Below are 25760 nucleotides of genomic sequence, written 5' to 3' on the forward strand. Positions count from 1 at the left end.
ATGGATATTGATATTGAGGAGCAGTATCTCGAGAGAAATCCAGAATTTATTACACGCCATTTCAACGAAATCCCGGTGGGAATACTACGATTGGAATCAGGGAAACCCAAGATGCTCTCTCCCGACTTCAGGATGACCCAGGTAATTCATATTAATATTAGAATCGTTGTCTCTTTGTTTAACGTGATTAGTTTTGATCAGTTTTGTTAAAGAAAAATGTATTACATCATAACAGGTAAATTAAAAAGTCGCCGGCTTAACACATATATTACTACTAGAATTAAATCCATATGTTTCTTAGTTAGCCCTAACTCCCAAAAGATTCTAGTATAAATTTGACAGCTGTCGGATCATTAGTTTGTGAATTATAGCATTTTGAGTGAAGCAACTTTTGTTATTGTGAAAAAGAAATGGATAAAAAGGAATTTCGCCTGTTGATAAAATATTGATTTTTGAACGGATGAGACACAGTTGAAGCAAAAACTTGGCTTGATACCGAGTTTCCGGACACCGCCCGAGAAAAATGAACCATCAAGGATTGGTATGCTAAGTTTAGACGTGGTGAAATGAGCACCGAAGACGGTGAACGCAGTGGACGCCCAAAAGAGGTTGTTACAGAAGAAAACATTTTAAAAATCCACAAAATGATTTTGAATGACCGTAAATTGAAATTGAATGAAATAGCAGACACTCTAAAGATATCAACTGAACGTGTACATCAAATCATTCACAAATATTTGGTTATGAGAAAGCTCTGTGCAAAGTGGGTGAGGCGCGAGCTCACTTTTGACCAAAAACAACGAGTAGTTGATGATTCGGAGCATCAAGCGTAATAAACCCGAATTTTTGCATCGATATGTGATAATGGATGAAACATGGCTCCATCATTTCACTCCAAAGTTCAATCGACAGACATCCGAGTGGACTGGACACGATGAACCCGCTCCAAAGCGTGGAAAAGATTATTATGAAGAATAAACACTTGTGCTTCTATCGTCCCTTCAAATCAAGTGACAAAACAGTGAACTCACGCCATGTAAATTGATTACGTTAACACGACACAATGTTCCCACATTTACTCTAAGTTTGAGATCATTTTGGCTTTAACATACAACAAAATTCTAATATAAATAAACTAATTAAACAACAATACTGTTAGCAAATATTGTTAATTTATTTTAACATTGTAGTACATCTAATGCATATATTATCGAAGGACTATTATCGAATTTAAAAATATTATTCATTATACAGTTCAAATAGTTTGTAGGTTAGGATTGTATTTTATTATATTTACATTGAACACTTTTCCATATCATATATGAGTTCTAGCCGTATATTTTATGCAGTGGTATCCCCTGGAGGTTTAATCCACGTAATTAACAATTTTATATCCAAGTAATATATTTTATTTTTATTAGAGACGATATTTACTTTTTACGCTTAGTTCTTGTTTCCTTCGGTACATTGTTTCGTTGTAAAGTAATTTTGATTGGTAGTTCTCCTTAGCTTATTCTGTTACTACCTGTATACATCTTTCTTGATAAAACTATATTTAATCACTACATTCTCCTTAATGCATTTGCCATATCTGCAAAACAGTTGGTATTCTTTCTCTCCTCACACATTTTAACCAGATGCTCATGTATATTTTTTATAACATGTTTATTAGATACGCTTAGTACAATCTTAATTTAAAATTAATTTATGACTACTTACAAGACGACATTTACAGCAAGACGAGTGCGAGAAAATACATTAATATGTATTCCTCAATTATTAAATTATAATAACTTATAGCTATAGTTACTTACACTAACTGTATACACTTTATATAAGTTCGTATGGTTTTGTTCTCTTCAATCTCCTGACATCTTGCGCGCTAGCCAGCAGTTGTATTGCTTCCACGTTAGTATGATTTAGTAATCTTCTTTCGTGTTTCAAAGCGAAATCTTGGATAACTTCGCAAATCCATTTGATTTCCAGGTCATCGTGGAGTTCTTCGTTGGTTACATAGCGATAGGCATTGGTAAACAATCGAAGAAATTTGTTTTGACAGCATTGTATGACTAGTTGTTTTGAATTTTTAGTGCAACCCCGTATTTGCACCCCATAGGTCCAAATTGGCTTCATAATTGTATTTTAGATCAACCTCTGTGATTTTAGATCAAGTTGAGAGTATCTTCCGGCTAACCAGTATAGTTGTTTTATTTTGGGTTCTAATGTGTTTTGCTTTTTGTCTAACTATGTTTGATATTTCCAATTTAATCTACCGTCAAGATGGATTCCAAGGTATTTAGCTGATTCTGCTTGAGGAATCGGGCATGCATCCATTGAGTAATATAATTAAGTTTTTATTATATCGCCTTAATGCAAAATTAACGTGGACAGATTTGGAGCTATTAAGTTGAATTTTCCAATCTTTCGTCCATTTGTAGATTTTGTTGACTGCCACTTGCACTTTTTCTATTGCCCTAGGCAGAGATATATCTTTTGCCATAATAATTGGGTCGTCAGCAAAGGTTCCAAGTAGTGTTTTTTTTTGTTGTTGGGATGTCAGCAGTGTAGAGCAGATACAGGAGAGGTACTAAGACGCTACCTTGTATAACTCTTGTGGAGCCTAAATTATTTTAAATATCGAGAACGCCATTTCGTGCGATGCTTTAAAATTTCTTCCGAATAAATATGACTCCAGCAAATAACAATAGTTACGCGGTAACAATTTGCTCATCTTAGAGATTAATCCCAAATGCCAAACCCGATCAAAAGACATCTAGGAATATTGTAGGGCAGTATTTATTTTCCTCAAACGCTCTTTCAATAGCCGCAGTTACTCTGTGCACTTGATCTATTGTTGAATGGTGATTTCGAGAACCAAACTGGAAATCAGGTATTGTTACCAAATGCTTAACACGTTTAAATATTAGTTTTTCATATAGCTTTGATATTGCAGGTAATAGCGAAATTGGCCTGTAATTTCTGCAGGTTTGTCAGGTTTTTTGAGCATAATTATTTGTGCCACCTTAAAGCATTCCGGAACATACTTCAGCCTTAAACAGGCATTAAATATATATGTCAACATGATGATTGCTTTTCGTGGCAGTTCTTTCAATAATCCAGGTGAAATGTCATCTATACCAGGTGCCTTTGTAGGATTGAGGTTATCAATTTCAGTGGCAACTTCCAGTGGAGAAATTAGATTTAGATCTACATCGGGTTGATGCTCATGTATATGCGGAACAATTACACGCATTCATCCAAGTGAATAGTTAACTGTCAATTTCTAATATATCTAACATTTGTTCACAATTCCATCATTTGTCAATTTCTTTTTCAATGTTCAAAGATTTTTTTATAGCATGAAGAGCAATATATCTACAATGAATTATTGATAAATGTTATAACTAATAAATCCTAATTAATTATTATTCCAACGTTTTCCTTTTTCCATCAACTTTTGTTGTATTAACACTATTTCTGAAGTGACCATTAGGTATATAGGTTCCATCGTGAAATATCCATCATAACCACATTTAAATAAACAAAATGAAATAATGAATTTTTCTTATTTTAGTATGTGCTTTTAAAAGTTGTATTCACTATAAAATTACCTCCGTATATTTGATTGATTTATTTTCAAAATTGGTACTCAATATCAAAGGTTTGGTTTCTTTTAGTACTTTTGAAAATGTTTAGAGAATATCGTTGATTTTAACAAACAGAAATATAACAGTAGTTATATTACTGATCATATTTTTAATTATTAAACTGTATGCTAATGGTAAATATGTCCAGATACCTATAAAATATATTCGAGCATCATTTTCAATTTAATTCAACCTATTTCTAATACCTTCATCGTATCAATTATAATCTCTATGATAGGGGCGTGTCATAAATGAGGCAGCGTTTGCAATTTGTCCTTATTTATGACCCTTTTTGTCTTACCTATGAGTCCGGAGAGAAATTATCGAAGCCACATTGAATTTTTCCGTGGATTGTCTGGTTCAGTTCTTTAGTTCAATAGAAGAGAAAAGGCGTCATGCCTTGGGTGTAGCGACGTCGAGAATATTAAATTAGTTAAATGTCGATTTTGTCACAAAAATTATCAGTGAAGAAGAACTCAAACATCTGTATTAATAGGATTGATGCCGCAGTAAGTTTTGTTATTTTTAATGTTTTAATGTTTGATATATTTTTGGTTTCGTAATCTTTTTTAATTACAAAGTATATTATATTCTTAGTACAGTCTTGTATAATTTCAACCTAACAAACCGGCAGAACAACTTGCTCTTATAGGCCTATTTTACTGCTACCTGATACATCAAAATTATCTGAGAAACTGCTGTTAAAGGTATTAAACCATTTCGAGTTTGGATGTCGATATCACTACTCGACACCCGACCAAATACACAGAGTAGATTGTTAAAAAGGCATTCGAAGAAAAGAAATATTGCCCTGCAATATTCATGGACGTTTCACAAGATTTTCATCGGGCATGGTATTCGGGGATCAATTTACAAAATGAGCAAATTGCCACCGCGAAATTACTGTCGATTGCTGGAATCATATCTTTTTGAAAAGTCGTTTCCTCCACCGGTAACCGAACTGCTAACCTCCGCTTGTGAGCTGGACGCTCTAAATTCCCATATGATATGGCTAGTGCTTAAAAAGCAAACTCTTACAAAAAACTCATCAAAAACCCCTGACGGGTATAGGTCCGGTTCCTGCTTTCATCATCAGTTTACTTAAATAACTTGAAAGTATATAATTAGGTGTCTGTACGTCCCCATAATATTTAACTAAATATCCTCTAACTCCAAACGGTTGACAAGTTCTGTCATCAATCACAACAGCTCAGTATAACTCAGCTCAGTAAATTTGAAGGTTTCCCTCGATTTCCCCAGATTCCGCCGATCCTGACTTGGTCCTAATTGAAAATCGATCCACAACTGACGCAGAAATATAGTGAACATAACAAGTCAATTGAAAAGTCCCCGGCCTACCACAGTAAAACACATTTTTTTGGCAAAATTAATTTTTTTATTCAACATTATTCCCTTCAAGGGCTATTCACTGATTATAGCGACCTTCCAACTTTTCGATATCATTTTTGTAGTACGATTTGTCCTTTGCTTCAAAATAGGCCTCAGTTTCGGCGATCACCTCTTCATTCGACGAAAATTTATACCCAGCGAGCGTTCTTTTGAGATCTCTGAACATGAAATAGTCGCTGGGGGCCACATCTGCAGAATACGGTGGATTAAGAAGCAGTTCGAAGCCCACTTCGATTCTTCTCGCCCCCGATTTCTTCTTTCAAACGATCCAATAACGCTATATAATAGTCGCTGTTGATGGTCCTTCGTTTTCCAAGGTAGGCAAAATTATTCCATGCGCATCCCAAAATACAGACGCTATAACCTTGCCAGCCGACTGTTGCGTTTTCCCACCCTTGGGAGCGGGTTCATCGTGTGCAGTCCACTTGAATTACTGTTGATTGGACTTCGGAGTGAAATGATGGAACGAATGATATGATATACACATTCAGTTGATATCTTTAGAGAGTCTGCTATTTCATTCAATTTCAATTTACGGTCATTCAAAATTATTTTGTGGATTTTTTAAATGTTTTCTTCTGTAACAACCTCTTTTGGGCGTCCACTGCGTTCACCGTCTTCGGTACTCATTTCACCACGTCTAAACTTAGCATACCAATCCTTGATGGTTAATTTTCCTGGGTCAGTATCCGGAAACTCGGCATCAAGCCAAGTTTTTTCTTCAACTGTATTTTTTCCCTTCAAAACCCGAATTTATTTTTTATCCATTTTTTTCACAACAAAAGTTGCTTCACTCAAAATGCTATAATTTACAAACTAATGATCCGACAGCAGTCAAATTTATACACGCATCTTTTGGGGGTTAGGGATAACTAAAAAATGTATGGATTTAATTCTAGTAGCACCATCTATGTGTCAAGCCGATGACTTTTCAATTGATCTGTTACATAAAAAGATATATACAATCGAACTGATCGCGAAAAATGCTATCTTAAAAATAATTATTAATCTGCATCTTGAAAACTATTTGATTTCACCTGGTAAAATAAGAAATCTACCAGACAAAACAGGTCAATAGACCGACCATTTACAAAACTAGATCGCAGACAGAACGAAACCTAAACACACACACAAACCATTTTAATAAAATAATAATAAATTCGGGATTCTCGCCAATCAATTTCTCGCTGTAACAAAGAAACTTTCAAGAATATGGAAGGCGCGGCCCCAAGATGCGTGCCAAACAACTCTCTGGCTCGCTGATTAAATTATAACCCTTAATTTACGCCCTGTCGTGATCAAAGTTATATGTGTAAATGTTTAGTTTGGTTCTGTGTTGCTGCTTACGATTCCCGTTGATTTCTTCGCTCTGATCGCATCGTGTGTGTCGTTACAGAAGGAAACGGTGTCGCCTGAGGCTTCAGCGGATCGTTTATCCGTAACTTTTGCTGAGGAAGCGTTGACATCTACCAACAGCAGGATGCAGCAAGAGCAAAATCAACGTTCAGACATAGTGTCTGGTAAGTAGATTGTGTAGTTTATATTTGTTCAAAGCCATCATTCAAAGAGGGATAACAAAACTAATAAGTACAGTATAGTGTTACTAATTTAGCACTAAACACGAACCAGCTATAGGAGTACTAAACACTTCTTTGTGACATTCGAATGATTTGAAGAATAATTATGTCCTCGCATTTCTTCTGATCATTTTCTTATTGTAGCGACCTTGAGGCATGTCAAATATTACATCGTGAAATAACTGTCTACAAGATACCCAGAAATATAAAATCAGATGTTTAAAATGGGCGGGATGTTAGCAGCACCAACTATGAAATGATAACGATTATCTGACAACCCGAGACGTGTATCTGGGATGTTATTGAAGGGTACTTCCATCATTCAGTAACCGACCATCATTTGGTTTAGACGTGCCACCATCGACTGCCCAAGCCTCGCGGAGTGCACCCGCAATTACGCAATGAATCGCCTAGGAACTGCTTGTGATATGGGGATCTCAATCTGAGCGAAGAGTTTTACGGGATCAACTGCCATCGAACTTATAGCAGGATGTCGTTCATCTTGGGGCGTTCCGATTTGTCTGACTGTACCTATAAGCGTGTCAAGTGTGCGGTGCCTTACGTCTCCCGTCTCGAGAAGCAAGGGTGTTCATGTGTTGATGTTATGAATGGTAGGCTTCTGTGGTTTTCGTCCATCGCGTTAGCCTCGTGGGATAACGTCGACCATGTGATGTTGATGGGTTCCGTTCCTCATGCTATCCTTCCATGCACCTGTCAAGTATTTGTCGAGTGGCTTATGTTGAGCTGGTTTATCTATTAGGCACTTTGACTACGTCGGGGTCATCAATTGTAGGAATGTTCGTCTGGTCGGTCGGTCGGAATGTGTTGCTGTCAATATGATTGTTTGTCCGAACATTGACTACTATTTTGTGGAAGCAATTCACACGAAAACTGAAAACACTGGTTAAATATATATTTGTTTATTTCGATATTGAATGATACATGTGGTCGACGTAAGAATGGACAGGATATTAGGTTATGTACAGGAAGTACGGTAGCGCTGTGGAAGTGGTACTGCTACAAGGGGGCAGAGAAAAGAAAAGAGAGCGAGACGTCGTCGTGGTGGTCTTTTATAGCTGAGAACCGCATGGTGCCAATACACGTACAGCGTTACCAACCTTTGAACTTGGTGTAGATGAATACGTGGTGGCCTAAAGGATTGTAGCGGTGTAAAGTTATTTTTGGTAGTTTAACATTTTTATATAACATTTTATTATAACATCTTTATTAGATACATGTTTTGCATGACAACTGTGTCGTCGACAAATGCTTCAATTATTTTTTCTTTTGTTGTTAAGATATCAGCAGTATAGAGCAGATATAGAAGTGATCTCTAGACACATTAATCCGAGACTTTACATTTTCTTTCGAAAATATATGATTCCAGTAGTGGAAAGTAATTCCGCGGTAAAAACTTGCTATGTCTGGATAGTGGGCTGGGCGAGGATAGTGGTCCAGAGTTGTCACTCATTTTGTGACTGGTTCATAAAATTTTTAAAATATATATATATATATATATATATATATATATATATATATATATATTATTGATAGATGTTTAATGATGATATATGTAGTTGTGAACAATATATTCAAATCTTCATAACATTTTACTACTTATGGCCTCGAAAGTATGTTACGATAGAAAAATTCCTCATTCAAGTACTAGATAATGATATTTTGATCGATTGAAATGAATTCGAGACTTCAAAATCTTTTATGTTGAAATAAGATAATAACATTTTTTTAAAATATAGAACCTACTGTAGTGGCAATATCCAGAGCAGACAGCAAGAACAGAGCATCCTTTTGCTCTTGCTTGTGATGAATTCTTGCCTCTCGGGAACCAGCATCAGCTTTTTTCCGCTATAAACAGACGGCCATTCTCTTTGTCGACACACTCACAGCTCTTTTGGCCAAGCTTAAAATCCATACCGTGTATAAAAAATCAACAAAGCTAAAATTCCTTGGTTGAAGGCCCGTCAGCAGCGACAAATACAACAAGCTCGATTATTTTTCAACCAGCAAGGTAATTTTCAAAATTAACTTGTTCAATGTTCATTATTATTCAACTTAAACAACAACGTATTCAACCAAATGACCGTCCTAAAAACTCTTCTTTGTTAAATTCTTGATAAATAGGCTTGATAGCTGATGAAAGGTTACTTGGTAATAGATAGTAATCGTATTTTAATGACAAATAAACCATAAATGATGACCATTTTGACTTAAATCGTGCTATGGATATTTGTCTGTGGAGTTTATAGTCATTCATGGTGTGATAGGCGCAACTTAGAAGAGGCTCTCTGTTAGAATTGTTCTTTAATCAACTTAAAATTTTGTGAGATTAGTTTAAACATATTATACATATTCTATGAAAATAATAAATAATACAATAATAGGTTAATGCGATATTTTCAACTCCCTGTGGGGCTTTTCTGCACTCTTTTTGCACACTCTGTATGTTTGTGTCTATATGTTTTGTTGGATAATATGTATGTATATATTCTTTGGAATACATTTCACGGAGCTTCTTCATGTTTAGGTATATAGTGTTAAAAATAAAACAAATATTCTTGATATTCCGTGGATAACTTGTTAGAAACTAGGTTTTTGTTTTGCTTTTTTTATAGAGCTTTTCGATGAACTTTGGAATGAGGGGTTAACGCATAAGATTAATATTATAAAGTCATATATAACTAACCGATACTTAGAGTCAAACAAGAAGATGCCTATTCTAAGATGCATATTCTAACTCTAAAAATACAAACAGGTGGGTGTTCACAGGGAAGTGTACTGTGGGACCAGTCCTTTATCCGCTATACATTCGGGACTTTATTCAGTAGAAATGTTATTTTATTGTATTATTTGGTGTTTATTGTATTATTATTAGTGTCATATTAATATTAGTGTTACAGTATTATTATTAGTGGTATTGCTTTTTAGTGCTATTGTTTATTAGTGTTAATTTACTAGATTGCTATAATAAATAATCATATTTTTCTAGAACCTGTCGATTCAGATGATGAAGACTACTCAGTTAGCGTAAACGCCATCATCCAACGCAGAGCATCCACTAAACGTTCCATGAAGAGAAACCGACGAGCTAGTTCACCGTTTACTCCAGAGACCCCACTGCCCGAGAGAAGACGATCATCAGTATTCACTACCAGTTCCGGAGAGTAAAACAACAATCAATCGTAGTTGAAATACTATTTTTGATGCACTCATATTACAGCACCGCTATTACCGTCGACGAGAACCAAATTAATGAAGTCACGCAAGATGAAATCTTTGAAAACATTAAACTGCATAAGGAAGTGTTGAGCAACGTGAAGATGCAGCCATGGAACATGAGGAAGAAGTTAAAGTTGGTTCTACAGGCAAAAGCGTATATCAAAAAACACGAAGGACAGCTTCAGGAAAGATTAGCTCAAAGTCATTCAACCAAGGACATGTTAGCGAGATATAACATAGTTTTAATTAAGGTACTCACTCATGGCACCATTCGGTCTTACAAAAACACACTGTCTCTTTCATCTTAATGTTTATCAGTAACTATATAACACCTACCTCTTAAAGGAACGACCAAAGGGATGTACATGGGCCTATTTGGACATTCTAGAATTTGCCTTTAATGATCTTCTAAACAGCTATCTGAGCTTGAGCCTTTGATGGCTGTAGTCGACAGTAATTCCCGGGTTACAGATGTTTTTCAAAGTGTGGATCTTTTCTAATTGTAATAGTTTATGGCTAGATTTTTGTCTCAACTCCCCTTAACTATACCAAGGAATAATTCGAGTAACTGTGGAACGATGACCAATCCAACGTCAATCTGTCCTCTATTCTGTTCTGTTCTGTTCTGTCTTCTGTTTTCTGTTGATTGATTGAATTTGAAACAGAAGGAAAGAGAGCCTTGCGATGTTTTTAGAATCTTACCAACTGCGTCAGTTATGATTAAAGTGTTTAGGACATTTTAATTTTATTTAAAACTATTTTATTTTATAGAAATAAGTGACGCATTTTGAACGTAATCCTATTTTCTAGACAAGTCACTCTCAGTCTTCGTAACCAGAAGGTATTGTGTCGCACGATATAACTATATATGCATGTATTTTAATCCTTTGAGCATATTCTTTTATTGAACAGCACATTCTTTTATTATGTAATCGATATCTTTTCATTGTTAATGGTCCATAGCCTTCTCTGGGTTTGTTTTTTGTTCCTTTCCTTCTTGCTTTAGCATACAAAACTATTCCGATATATGGGGTTTCAGGCCAGTTCCTTATTAAACTAATTTAAATAATCACAGGACTCTTAACTATATTAATAAGAAAAGCAGATATAAATATAGCAAACATGTACCAAAATAAACACAATATTAAGTTTAGTTGACATTAACTTTTTCTACTCTACCTACCTAAACCTTTACAGATTTACCTGTTAAACCTTTAAAATTAATTTACAGGCCTAATATGATCTTTTAATTTGTAAGGCCTTTTAAACAGTATTCAAATTTTAGACTAGTTCAAGTTTAGTTAGCATTAAATTTTCGGTTTTAGGTATATCTACTCAAACCCTTACAGATGACACAAAGAAATAACCCAATATAATTTTGTTTTCTTTTTCAGAAATGGCAAAAATGGAAAAGAGAACTAACGAACATATCCATGTGGTTCATACCGTGGGAATTAAAAATTAAAGAGATCGAATCTCACTTCGGTTCAGTGGTGGCATCGTATTTCATTTTTCTGCGTTGGTTATTCTGGGTTAACATTGTTATCGCCGTCGTCATCATTTCCTTCGTTACGATACCAGAGGTAAAATATATAATGTGGAATTAAATTTAACTCGACGTTGTTGGTGTATAAAAATGTACGAGATCTATGTGATTATTTCATAATGTTTAATGTTGTTTTTAATTTTTTAAACAATATAACCTACAAAACTAAAAGTTAATTAAAACAGTTTAAATGCTTAAAATTTACAGAATCGGTTCAACTTTTGGATTCGAGCAGACGAGAACGATTGTTAACGTTATTTGATGCCCTGAACTCAGATCTTCAAGCCCTGTGTGGTGATGGTTCTAGTTTTCTAATAAAAGCTGACGACGTTAATGTCTGTGTGAATAACACATATCTGCAAGAAAAAATCTAGATACTGTTTGTCAATATCTATACTTTTGGATATTCTGAATCCAAAACTCATTTCACATGGCTGTATTCTGAAAAAAATTGGGGTTGGAATTAGTTCGTAGCATCTTGCAAGTAAATTCGCTTCCTTGTAAATAGAAATTCGGGCATATTGAGAGGTGTTTGATAATTTAAGACCAGCCAATGACTACAATGACCAAGAGGGAAAGTATTTCCATACTAGGTTATAAACCAAGACCAATTTACCACAACAATGCGAATTGTTGATATTCATTGGTTTCTTGAATGAAGTTTAGTGTTTTTTAAAGACTTTTGAGATTATCAGTTATTATGTCAGTTAAATTTACTCACTTGCCACCGCTACTGACCTCTACCATTAGATAACCTAAAATAGATTTACAGTCATATTAATTACATTTTTTTGTTAATAAAATTGTCATTGTTATATAAATTGTCACTTCTCCGTTATTCCTTTGATTTTGAACTAGAAGATCATTGTATGAGATCCTAGATTATTTTTCTTCTACTACTTATGGGATGGACTAAGGTATGTCCTAAAAACTAAACTGTATGATAGGCCTTATTGCGTTAACAGTTTAAAAACAATACGAATAATATCCCTATTAAATTATCTAATAACAATATGACTGATGATGACAATTAACTCATTGATGAAAGTTATGCATTACTTTTTTGCAAGTCTATGAGTCTGTATAAAAGAGTTAAGGCGTTTAGCTTTTCCTGGCTTAAAGTAAATTGCACTCAGCCAAACTATTTGCATTAACATTATCTAAAATACTGTGAACTCTATAGTACTAAAATATTGTTATTTTTATTATACTTTCAATGACACACACATCACTCAATGATACATGACTGAGTACTGAAAATTAATTAATAAAATTGATTTGTTTTTTTTTAATTAAAGATATACTACGAATTACTTCAAACACCTAGTAAATACCCCAAAATCAAGTAAAAATTTTGTTAGTAAATATAAAACTGTGACAATATGTTTAACTAGAACAGTATTCAGATCATTACAGCTGACCCTGAGGCAGTCAAAGAACGGAAATTCGTGCTTCCCGAAGAAAAATACAACTCCACCAACTTCCTTACCTTGTGGGATTTCGAAGGCGTTTTTAAATATTCTCCATTGTTCTACGGTTGGTATACGAACAGGGATTACAACGACTCCGCAGCACTGAACAGCATCGATAAGAAGAACAATCAGAGTCACGGTTACAGACTTCCGTTTGCCTACTTCGTGACTGGTCTGGTGGTCTACGCATACAGTTTTTTTGCAACTTTGAGAAAGTGAGTATAACAAAAATCGTATCACCACTGGGCTTTGAGAACCTCACTAATTACGTTTTAGAATGGCGGAGAACTCGAGGATGTCAAAACTGTCAGAAAAAGATGACGAATGCATATTTTCCTGGAAGTTATTCACTGCATGGGATTATATGATCGGGAATGCGGAGACTGCTCATAACAGAGTTGCTTCGATTATCACTGGGTTCAAGGAAGCACTGCTCGAGGAAACAGAAAAGAAACGAGAATCTAGAAAGTAATATATATATATATATATATATATATATATATATATATATATATATATATATATATATATATATAATTTTTACCGTTGGGGACTATCGACTGAAAATAGTCGATAGTCGCAAAACAGTCGAAACAGTCCATTGTCAAAAAACAAGCGACTCGAAATAGTAATTACCATTTTCAATCAAATGCACGTTTCGACTGTTATGTTCAGATCGTGATGTCAGACGAAGGTGTACGAATTCTTTGCTGTGTAAATTGTGAGAGAGGAAAGGACGGAGATAATTGCTTGGAGCAGTTAAAATCGTGGTTTTACCCTATTTTAATATGTTAATTGCTATTTTCAAATAATATACTATAATAAATGTAGACAAAACAATAGAATTTAAACAAAACCTGAACACTAAAGATGACAAAACTAAAAAAACTAATTCATGACAAAATTAAAAATGATCGCAGAATAACTACTAGAGCTTTTTAAATAAAGTAAATGCTTTATTTATTATTGAACGGAAATATTTTTTAACAAAAATAGAGAGAGTAATCGAAATATTACCTATTATTGCCATAAAAACAGTCTTTTTACCCTAATACATTAACAATCTTGAAAAATATCGTTCAAAATGCTACTATATTAGTATACAATATATTATTATTTACAAGCAAACTACCAAAAAAATCATAAAACTATATATATTACATATAAATCTATGTAAGCATAAATAAACATTTATGCCATGGTCGCGGCTAGGGCGACAGAGCCAGAACGTTAAAAATCAGTCGAATGAAACTAGTAGAACCAAAAATAATAACTAAAAGTACATAATAATACTAACAGACGATAATAGTAACAAAATCAATCGGACCAAAAATAGTGACTGAAACAGTCGATAGTAAAAAGTAGTCAATTACTAAACAGTCGATAGTCGATTTCAGTCGATAGTTCCCAACACTAATAATTTTATTACATCTTACAATAGAGATGCTTAGTGCAACCTTAATTTATACATCAATATATATTTCACAAGCCGGCTTGGTTAGTGCAGTGGTAGAAGCGACAGGGCAGTCCACCTACTGTTGCAATAGTCAAGGGTTCGAATCCTGCTAGGGCATGGTCGTGAATTTATATTTGTGATTGTTTAATAATTCCTAGGCAAGAGTGCAAAATCCAACAATTAAACAACAAGCGACAAGACAATTTGAGATTATTGAGATTACAACGTAGTCCAGCATGTGACAATAGTTCTACGATAATAATTTTCTCATCTTATGAATTAATTCCAAATGCCATTCATCCCGGTCAAAAACTAGTGAGAAGTCCAAGAAAATTTCAGGGATGGTATATAATTTTAAAGAATGTTTATTAGAAATATTCTTGGTCTACATTTTTGTTTTCGTTGGTATAATTGTTATAATCAAGAAGATTATGTTAATAAATAAAGTTGAATTCATTATTTTTATGTTAGGCCGTCAACTCAGTTTCACAATAGATGTTATTTTTAATTATTATTGATCATTAACCGACTTCAAAAAAGAAGGTTCTATGTTCGACTGTGTGTATTTTTTAATGTATGTTCGCCGATTTCTCCGTCAATTATGGACCGATTTTCAAAATTCTCTTTTATTCGAAAGAGTGCACTTCCGAGGTGGTGCCATTGGAACCTAATCGGGATCTGTTGGTGGAAAGGGGGAAATTGAGGGAAACCCTCAAATTCAAAAGGCATGTACAGTTTTCAAATTTTTTATCTAAAATTATCAAATATTTGTGTATATATTATTGCTGAACTGATGTCATGAAAATCGGAAGTAGTTCAGTGTAAAAGCTACTCAATTTGCTTTTTAAGTACCAACCATATCATATGAGAAATCGTAGAAATATTGCAGGCAAGTGCTTTTATGTTGTAATGGTTAGAACGTTCAGCTCTTACGCGGAGGTCACGAGTTCGATTCCCGATGGGGAAAACAACGTTTTTTTTTTCTAGTTTGCTTAGAACAGTTGTCAAATCACCTAGACTAGGTAGCGGGCCCGGGGTCTGAAGCGTTCCTTATTTTCAATCATTTTTTCTTTATTCCTATTTTTCCTTATACAGTACATTCTTTTCTTGCTAAAAATCCAAGTCTAAGTCGATTTAAATTTTTTGTTAAAAATATTTTTTATTTTATTTGTATTACAGTTTTATAAGATTTTTAAATGCATAGTCAAATTATTTACAATTATTCGTGTAACCTTTTCGTATATATTTTTTTTAGTTGGAAAGTTATATGCTTTCGTGTCTTGGTGAATACGCTGGTAGCAGGATTATTATCATTTTCCGCGTTTGCCGTCATCATAGTTGTAAAAAGGTCGACAGAATCCGATGCGAACACTACCGTTTGGAGAAGAAACGAAATTACCGTTGTTATGTCGTCGATAACGATTTTATTTCCAATGCTATTCGAAGTGTTGGGATTTCTCGAACAATATCATCCCAGAAAACAGTTGCGGCTCCAATTAGCAAGGTACGTTTTCGATGTAATTATTTCAGATATGCGTTAAGAAACAATTTCTTTGCAGAATAATGGTACTGAATCTTCTTAATTTATACTCATTAATTTTCGCACTGTTTGATAAGATAACAGATATGGTAAGTATTCACAGATATTTTTCAGTTATTTATGATGATTTTTGTATTTTTTGTCTCGTGTTATGCGAGGGTCACTATTTATATTTCGGGAATTGGGAATTGACGATTCCATCGTAAAGTTTGATATTTTTGACGATATACGTAGTCAGAACATTTTGTAGCACGGAGTCTATTTGTTTAATTTATATTTAGTTGAAAGTTTCGTCTCGGCAAAACATTTTGTCATGAACATTTTCGTGCGATGATTTTTTACGATTTTGGACGTGGATTATCACAACAAACACTTAGCTGAAAACCAATATTTCTGCAACCTATATTTCTGAACAATTTTGCTGCTTTTGTCAGAACTAACTTGATTTTAATTTAATTTTCAGACAATTCTCTTACAGCAATTCAAGACAAACCTCACCAAGAATCAAATAACCGACATGATAGTTTACAATGTGCCAGTTGTCAACGACTTGCTTTCTACAGTAGACAATTTGACCATCCACTGTCTATGCCCCAATACAAACATAGCGGCTTCAAATCCACTAGTTTCTTTGGACATGGTATCCAGTGTAGCGGAGAATTTATCGGTTTTAGTTCTTCCAAAATTGAGAGATATTGCCGATACTATTTATAACACTACGACAAACGTTGCTTCAAGTTATTTGAATTTTACGGATGCTGACAATTTTACCAGTAGTACCTATGGATATAATGAAGATAATGTCACGTTTATTTATGCAGATTCGATGTATTCCAATTGTTCTAACTGTACAGACTATAACAGCACGTTAGTTAACACAACTATGGATTTTTCGATAGATGATTTGAAATATCTCTTTATGGATTATTTACTTTATATTCTGTCTCCATTCAAGTACGTCAATGTCACAGATTTCGATGTTTCTTCTTATAATATCACCAATGCTTCATATTACGTTGAAAATAGTACCTTTATCAACAACACGTTTAACTATACAGATTACGAATATTTTAAAACCACTCTGTTACCAATATTCAACAATACGTGGCCTGACGAAGACGAGAGATTCGACAATCAACTCACCACCGTGTTCGAAGAAGTCAGTACCACGCTGGAGACGTTTTACGGGACGGTTCCGTCGTCGACCACCGCCGAGACCGATAAAATTGAGGAATTTCTTAACGAGACCGACAGCTATTATTGTCAAATTCATTGTAAAAACTTGGTAGACATCAAGGCGAAGGAGAACGAGCCTACCACGACGCTATCGACGAATTTGGTCGATTTAGAGAACAAGAAGGCGTTGAATTACTCGATGAGCGCCAAACTGAGGAGTCTGTGTTGGGAGACGATGTTCGGGCAGGAATTGATTAAGTTGACCGTGATGGATCTGATTATGACAGGCATGTCAACATTGGCTATGGATTTCGTTAGGTAAATTCTATATTGCAATGTTATACTTTTTAAATGTATTTTAACGTTTTTAATACATTGTTACTAATCGTTACCGACTGACCTTCAATTTACCTTTATAATAACTTAAATCTAGATATAAATCTAAGAGGACCGATCGGCCCTACCTTAGTATTTGGTAAGAATGTCCAAAAAAAAACGATAATTTTCGATATTTTTCTTAAATTAAACCAATATAAAATTGATACTTAGTTTTAAATGTTTAGTGTATTTTGGTACTTAATTCCAAAGTTTTTTTTATATCGATATATCGAACCAGTGATATTTTTCTCGCCGCCCGACACCCCTAGTAATGTAATGTGTGTAATGTTTGTTTTAACTACTTATATACTAATTCACTACACCTCACTACTCAAGATCAAATGGTTTGGTTCCCTTGAGTCTGTATCCTCTTCTGGTGTTATCCATGAAATTTTTTGAGCAAGAGTCGATAGCTGAAGGTCTCAGTCCATATAACAGGTCAATTGAAAAGTCACCGACCTACCATAGTAAAACAAAATTTTTGGTAAAATTAGTTTTTTTATTCAACATAATTCCTTTCAAGGGTGATACACTGATTATAGCGACCCTCCAACTTTTCGATACCATTTTTGTAGTACGATTTGTCCAGTGCTTCGAAATAGGCCTCAGTTTCATCGATCACCTCTTCATTCGACGAAAATTTCTTCCCAGCGAGCATTCTTTTGTGATCTGAGAACAGGAAATAGTCGCAGGGGGCCAGATCTGGAGAATAAGGTGGATGAGGAAGCAATTTGAAACACAATTCATGGATTTTGTACGATTTCGTCCTTGAAACTATCCAATAACGCTACGCAATAGTCACTGTTGATGGCCCTTCCTTTTCCAAGGTAGTCAATGGAAATTATTACATTCGCATCCCAAAATAGAGATGCCATAACCTTGCAAGCCGACTGTTGCGTTTTCCCACGCTTTGGAGCGGGTTCATCGACTGGACTTCGGAGTGAAATGATGGAACCATGTTTCATCCATGTACCAACATGTATATGCTTTCTCTTTAAAATCACAATGAATAAACAACAAAATAAGAATAAGAAGGAAATAATATAAATATAACAATTGTTTTTTTTTTCTAGGGGAATATTTGTTCGAGTAATGAATCGCTGCTGGTGTTGGGATCTTGAGAAGAGGTTCCCACAATATGGCGACTTTAAAGTGGCTGAAAATATTCTGCATCTCGGTAATTATTGTTGAGGGTTACATTCGTATTTAGCTTAAGTCATAGGATGATAGTATTTGAATCATTAATATTATTAAGATTTTATTACATATATGCTTGAAGTCTTTTTAAAATTTAATTATATACGAGGGTAGTTTGATAATTAACTTTTTTTAATCAATAGTATATTTTTGACAAAAAGAATCTATCGTTTTTCCTAATAACTTGTTTTCTACATACCCACAAAAGTGGTGTTTGATTTAGTGATGACCTCTTCATACGATTCATATCTCTTACCATTCAGGTATTTCTTCAGGTTTGAAAACAGAAAATAATCGCAGGGTGCTAAATCTGGAGAACAATATTTAAGATTAATTCTTATTGTCATCTTTGTTTCTCAATGGCGTGTTGTCATTGTTTTAATATATAGCAATTGCTGACAGGCAACTAAAGATGGGTAGTACCTGCTCATTCTTGTCGGGCAGCACTTGGAAAACCTTGGAAACCGTGTCTCTTCCAGTTTATTACTATTTTCAAAGCATTATCCTTAACGTCCCCAGCGTTCATCTATTAATTTAGTTTTTTTAAGCCCACGTTAGGTTTAAAATCAAAACAATAAAAAATAACTAAATAACTCTGCTACCATTTTGATTGCGGGCCATCTTGGTTATGTGACTTTTAGCTCAGTTTCACTTTAACTACTGTGTAGTGTAGACTTCCAAATTTTATGGTGCATAAATATACGCCACAAGAACGAGCAGGAATAGTGACAATATTTATTGAAAACAATCGTTTCATTATTACCGCTCAGCGGAAATTGCGTCAAAAATATCCTAATCGACCAGTGCCTCACAAAACCACAATTAATTGTCTACATACGATTTTTAGACAGTTTGTAACGACAGCAGACAGGTCTCGTTCTGGAAGACAACGGAGGTCTGTTGGAGCTGGTCTGTGGATGTTGATGTGGTGCGGGATAGTGTTGCAGAGTCTCCAGAACTGCTGCTGAACAGTACCAAGACAAGATTCGAAATTTTCTTGTGCCTGAAATGGAAGAGCAAGGACTAGAGAACAATTCAATTATTAAATGACGTTTTTCCACGAAAACTAATTCGTGAAGTAGCTATTTAGTATGGCCAGCCAGATCTCCAGATTTAACAGCACCAGATGTTTTCTTATGGGGCTTTTTGAAATCAAAAGTTTATTTGAATAAGCCCCAAACGATTCAACATCTTAAAGACAATATTCGTCACGAAATCGAAGAAATTCAGCCTCAGATGTGGCAGGATGTCATGAAAAAGGCCTTAAAAAGAGCCGAAAGTTGCATAGCGAATCGCGGTGACCACTTAGCCGATATAATTTTTCAAGGATTAGGAAAAAATTTAATCTTACATTGAAATCTGAATAAATTTTAATAAAAAATTCTAAATTTCAGTTAACAATCAGGGTATGGTCTGGATGGGAATGTTCTTTTCACCAGGCCTGGTGGTTCTTAACGTATTCAAATTATATGTCATGATGTATTTGAGAGCTTGGGCGGTACTAACCTGCAACGTTCCACATGAAATAATCTTCAGGGCATCCAGGTAAAATATTTTAAAGTATTTTGCGATGGGCAAATTAATAATATTAATGTTTTTTAGATCAAATAATTTTTACTATGCTCTGTTGTTGATGATGCTGTTCCTTTGTGTTCTTCCCGTGGGATATGCCATCGTTTGGATCGAGCCCTCCTGGCATTGCGGTCCGTTTTCAGGTTACGAGAGGATTTTTCATATTTTTACGAAAACTATACGAGCAAACGTGCCACAGTCAATGCATAGGTAACATTAGACTAGTTCGAGTTAGCATTCGGTACTAACATATCTTTAAACCCAGGGCATTGGATTATATAGCTTCCCCAGGCATAGTGATTCCGCTATTACTTTTACTGGTATTGATCATATATTACTTGGTATCACTAACCGGAGCTCTAAGAGAAGCCAACAACGATTTGAAAGTAAAATATGATGAGTATTAATAACATTAGTTGCGTGAAAAAGTAAACCACCATTTTAATATTTAAATTAAATTAACCTAGTAGTATCTAGGAACTCATTATGAAATACTGGTATTACATTTATTAATTCTCCTCGTTTATATTTTTTAACAATTATCTCAGGAAATTTAGCCATAGTGAGATTATAGTAACATATCAATTGTAAATCTCCGGCCTACCATAGTAAAACACATTTTTTTGACAAAATTGGTTTTTTATATTCAACATAATTCCCTTCAAGAGTTATACACTGATTGTAGCGTACTATTTGTAGTACGATTTGTCCTTTGCTTCAAAATAGGGCTCAATTTCGGCGATCAACTCTTCATTCGACGAACATTTTTTCCCAGCGATCATTCTTTCTAGATCTGAGAATAGGAAATAGTCGCTGGTGGCCAGATCCGGATGAGGAAGCAATTCGAAGCCCAATTCATGGACTTTTGCCATCGTTTTCACTGACTTTTGACTCGTTGCATTGTCTTGGTGAAGCTGCATTTTCTTTTTCTTCAAATGCTGCCGTTTTTCGGCGATTTCGTCCTTCAAACGGTCCATTAACGATATGTAATAGTCGCTGTTGATGGTCCTACTTTTTTCAAAGTGGTTAATGGAAATTATTCCATGCACATCCCAAAATATAGATGCCATAACCTTGCCAGCCTACTTTTACGTTTTCCCACGATTTGGAGCGGGTTCATCGTGTGCAATCCTCTCGGATGACTGTCGATTGGACTTCGGAGTGAAACGATGAAGCCATGTTTCATCCACTGTCACATATCGATGCAAATACTCTGGTATATTATGCTTGATAATCTTGAAACACTGCGCCGAATCATCAACTCGTCATTTTTGGTCAAAAGTGAGATCGCACGGCAGCCACTTTGCACAGAGCTTTCTCATACCGAAATATTCATGAATGATATGATGTAAACGTTCAGTTGATATCTTTAGAGTTTCTGCTATTTCATCCAATTTCAATTTACTGTCATTCATAATAATTTTGTGGATTTTTGTAATGTTTTCGTCGGTAACAAGCTCTTTTGGGGCGTCCACTGCGTTCACCGTCTTCGGTGTTCATTTCACCACGTCTAAACTTAGTATACCAACCCTTTATGGTTCACTTTTCTTGGACAGTCATTGTCCAGAAATTCGGCATCAAGCCAAGTTTTTGTTTCAATTGTATTTTTTCTCCTCAAAAAGTAATATTTTATCAACACGCGAAATTCCTTTTTATCCATTTTTTTCACGATAACAAAAGTTGCTTCACTCAAAATGCTATAATTCACAAACTAATAATCCGACAGCCGTTAAATTTATACGTGCATCTTTTGAGGGTTCGGGCTAACTAAAAAACATATGGATTTAATTCTAATAGCGCCATCTATGTGTCAGAACGGGAACTTTTTCAATTGACCTGTTATGTATAGAGTTTCAAAGTACCTGCTATAATTTCTTTAATTACAGAAGAGGCTTGATTGTTTGATTGTTGATTGATTCTAAACATTCTGACTAATGTTTCATGACCAGTTTAAAAGTAGATTGGTGTTCGATACCAAACTTTGTAGCTCAATCTTTTTCTTTTCGTAGATAAATATAAGAATCAAAAACTATACTGGATATTAAATGTTCCTATACAGTTTCCCTTTTTCTTTCTTCATTTGAGTAAATTGAGTGTTTTGTTTCTCTCGTATCATCAATTTCGACTCAATATATACATGAATTAATAGTTTGGACACAAAGTAAAAGCAACAAGCAATTTGCAAAACCACCATTGCTTATATTTCAGGTACTCGTTTTAGGTACTTTTTCAGGCAATTGGTTTAGTACATACTTTCTGGTATTACCAAAATGAATAGAAACTTTACAACAAGTAACATTTTATTTAATTTATATGTCAATTTTAAATTATAAACAATCTATTAACTAATTATAAACACATCGTTTTCCGGCTTCGTTGGCGTAGTGGTTAAGGCGACAGGACGGTCCTCTACTGTTGCGATAGTCGCGGGTTCGAATCTTACTGGGGCATGGATGTTTGTGATTGTAATTGTAAATGCCTTTATGACAACAGTGGAAAATCCGACAAGGAATAACCATCACAGTGACGCCAGTAACCAGGCTAGGTAAGACCAGATGTCTTCTGGGATGGCCTCTAAGTGGGTTACTGGCTAGTCGGTATACTTACTGCCGAGGACCGTGGTTTGGAATCCACGTTAAACTGTAGGTCCAGTCCAGATACACATTCGTTGGTAAAAAGGAGACTTTAAAATATTTAAAAAAAAAACACATCGTTTTATTTTCTTGACCTGGTACTCATTGACTTATTATTCCAAGTTCATTACATCATTAATTCATAGCAAATGTGTTTCCATAACTGATGTCGTGGTAATATCAATGCGAATAATTCAAAAGGTCTTGAACGATTAATTTCCGAGAAGATGTTATCTTACTTGATTGTTGAAACAAACCTTACTATCTTGTAGACATGACTTATTTTCCAGGCTCTTTTTCCATCGTTTCATCAAACAACGCCAAAATATCAAACTGAATTTCTAGATACGTGGATTACTCTTTCACTCATCCAATATGTAACAGTAAGAACTAAATATCGCAAGAGCTCTCTTGTAGATCCAACTACGTCGTGAACGTACGGAAGAAAGAAGAAAAATGTTCCAAATGGTGGACCGACGAAGACGTTGTGGTTCTGGAGAATCCAATGACCAAACACCGTTCTCCCGTTGGAAGAAACTAATCGGAAACCTGCCAAATACGAGAAGTTGTGACGAAACACCACGTCAGGAATCTGATGAGTTTGCTGTCAGTCAAAAGGACGAAGATGAAGAGGAAAAAATAGAAAGTAAAAGTAAAGGTAAAGTTCATCTACAAGTAAAAATTATTTCATTGATTCGACTGATCCTTGAAATTTTCATGGAGAAATTTCTCTTATTTTCCATCAAAAATTTGCTGAGAAACGCTACGAATTAATTCCAACAATTTTTAGGACTTCATTTATTTTTCCCTTCTATTGTCCTATTTGTCATCTTTATCACATTCTCCCTTAAAATGCATTCACAACCCAAAACATTTTAGTTTAGGTAAAATAGTTCCTGAATCTCTTCAACTTATCGCGTTAATTTTTAAATGCTTTACCTGAAATGATAATCGAAATGATTTCTGACCAGTTGCCCCCTTTATAAATAAGTTCCCTTCGAAGAAAAATTTGAAACCTTTAAGTAGAATTATATTTACAAGGTTATCTACCCTTTACAGTACGAAAGTGCAAGAAAATACCATTATAGTTAAATACCAGATAACACTATTTTTATTCATCACAGAAAAGGACCTTTTGTACTTTTATTTAAAAGTGTGTAATTTTTGTACAGATTAAACCGATTTCCATTTCGTTCCATTCATTCGTGTTCTTGTCTAGAAATGAACCAAGAAAAAATAAAAGTAAGTTTAAATATATTAAATATATAAACGCCAGTAATATTGTTAATACCATAATATGTTTTATAAGGAAGTTTAAAACAATATTGGGTCTCTAGATTTGCTTTTTTTGAATTATTTCCAAGTTAGTAAAACAATAAACTATTATTATCCATTATTATTCTTTTATTAACTGAATGTTGAATGTTGAAAATTGGCTTGATTTACAGAATGATCCAAAATAACGACAGAACTTACTGAACAGCCTACTAATAGCACGTCAATGCAGATTGTTATTTAGATTTTTTTTATTTTAAAATCATTAACTATTTTGCAGTTTTCTTTTCTAAACTTATCAAGAAAGCTTTAAGAAAACCATCAACTTCCGAGGAGGATGAGCAAGATGGTACCGATGCTGATCAACATGACTCGCTACCTTACGATGTAAACAAGGAAGATCATCGTAACAAAAAAGATGGCCGAGGTGGAAGCGTGGAACTTCAGTCGATTCAACAAATGGTCAGTAAAGCTTGGCCACTGCGGAAACACGAACCAAAAGGTAAATATACATCTCCATAACGAGATTGGAAATATTGAAAAGTTGTTTTTTAGACGAGAAGAAACATGAAGGGAAGAAGAAGAAGGTTTCGGTACATGAGAGTCCTTTAAAGGAACCACCTCGTGCTCCAGTGAAGCCCAAAGCAGAAACGAACGATTTTCTGAAGAGACTATTACAAGCAAAAAGGTCTGGACTCCTTGACGACAAGGAGCGTACTCCATTACCGGATTTAGAAACTAAAGACTCTAAACCTGAAATAATTAAAACACACAAACCGACGAAATCGTCATCGAAACACTCGAAAAACGACGGAAATCATCGAACATCATCGAAGAAAATAAAAATAGTCGAGAACATTGAGGAGGAGGCTCAAGACCGTCGAGATTCAACTGCATCCACATGGTCAGAGAATATACCAGTCATAACAATTAGCAAGACACAAAGTAATGAAAATATACTCGAAAAGGAGGATTCTTGCGAAAAGCCAAGTTTGGTGGAACAACCGACATTAAAACGAAAATTCGTTTTCAAAGAGAACGATTTAGAAGATGAAGCGTGCAAGAAAACTGCACCAAAAATCAAATATCTTCTAAAAAAATCGACGGCTATTGATGAGGACGTCATCATACACTTCAGCGATGACCTAAAGAAATCTGAAGCCGAAAAGAACTTCATTTTAAGCCTCTCCGAGAATCAGCTCCCAGATAACAGTCAATTTAAACAAGAAGAAGCTACATCATCCGATAAATCAACATCAGACGAAACTGAGAACAAAGATGACAGTAGCGTGGACACTATCCTCAACTCGCCCTTTGGTTTAATAGATGAGGATAATTGTCCAAGCGAACAAGCTGAAGACAACAACGCTGGTAAGGAAAGCGTCGAAGAAGAAACGGAGGCAGAATTTGGTGACAATGAAGAAAGTACCGAGGAAGAAAACGTTAAGAGCATTTTGATGCTTAAAACAGATTCTCAAACAGAATCCAGTAGTTTTTGTGATGACTAAATAAATATATATTAATATCATGCATAGAATGAAGCAACTAGTAACATCATATATATGTATATGATGTTAAGATCAAGATGTCATAAAATCGCTAAGTAGTTATAGAAAAAATGAGGCAGTATTTGAAAATTATGAT

General features: G+C 34.7%; 1 protein-coding gene across 1 annotated transcript; it reads left to right on the top strand.

The window, feature by feature from the left end:
- Tmc (Transmembrane channel-like) lies at nt 1-25760 on the top strand. The gene is made up of 18 exons (XM_076408071.1): nt 1-141; nt 6382-6577; nt 8592-8663; nt 9642-9816; nt 9873-10122; nt 11266-11454; nt 12824-13104; nt 13166-13357; nt 15601-15849; nt 15905-15974; nt 16349-17379; nt 18513-18616; nt 20031-20181; nt 20239-20418; nt 20474-20594; nt 23259-23487; nt 24397-24618; nt 24672-25760. The coding sequence occupies exons 1-18, from the start codon at nt 1-3 to the stop codon at nt 25622-25624; spliced, it is 4806 nt and encodes a 1601-aa protein (XP_076264186.1). The 3' UTR covers nt 25625-25760.

The sequence above is a fragment of the Rhynchophorus ferrugineus genome, unplaced genomic scaffold (assembly GCF_030347505.1).
Source record: "Rhynchophorus ferrugineus isolate W39M unplaced genomic scaffold, kcgeb_rfMv2 rfM6, whole genome shotgun sequence".
NCBI classification, from domain to species: Eukaryota; Metazoa; Arthropoda; class Insecta; order Coleoptera; family Curculionidae; genus Rhynchophorus; species Rhynchophorus ferrugineus.

What these genes read in the sequence shown, in the direction of transcription:
- Tmc (XM_076408071.1), top strand. Translation starts at nt 1, where the DNA reads ATGGATATTGATATTGAGGAGCAGTATCTCGAGAGAAATCCAGAATTT. An exon ending in CCTTCGTTACGATACCAGAG is followed by an intron (nt 11,455 to 12,823) that starts GTAAAATATATA and finishes AACAGTATTCAG; the next exon opens with ATCATTACAGCTGACCCTGA. An exon ending in TTGCGGCTCCAATTAGCAAG is followed by an intron (nt 15,850 to 15,904) that starts GTACGTTTTCGA and finishes ATTTCTTTGCAG; the next exon opens with AATAATGGTACTGAATCTTC.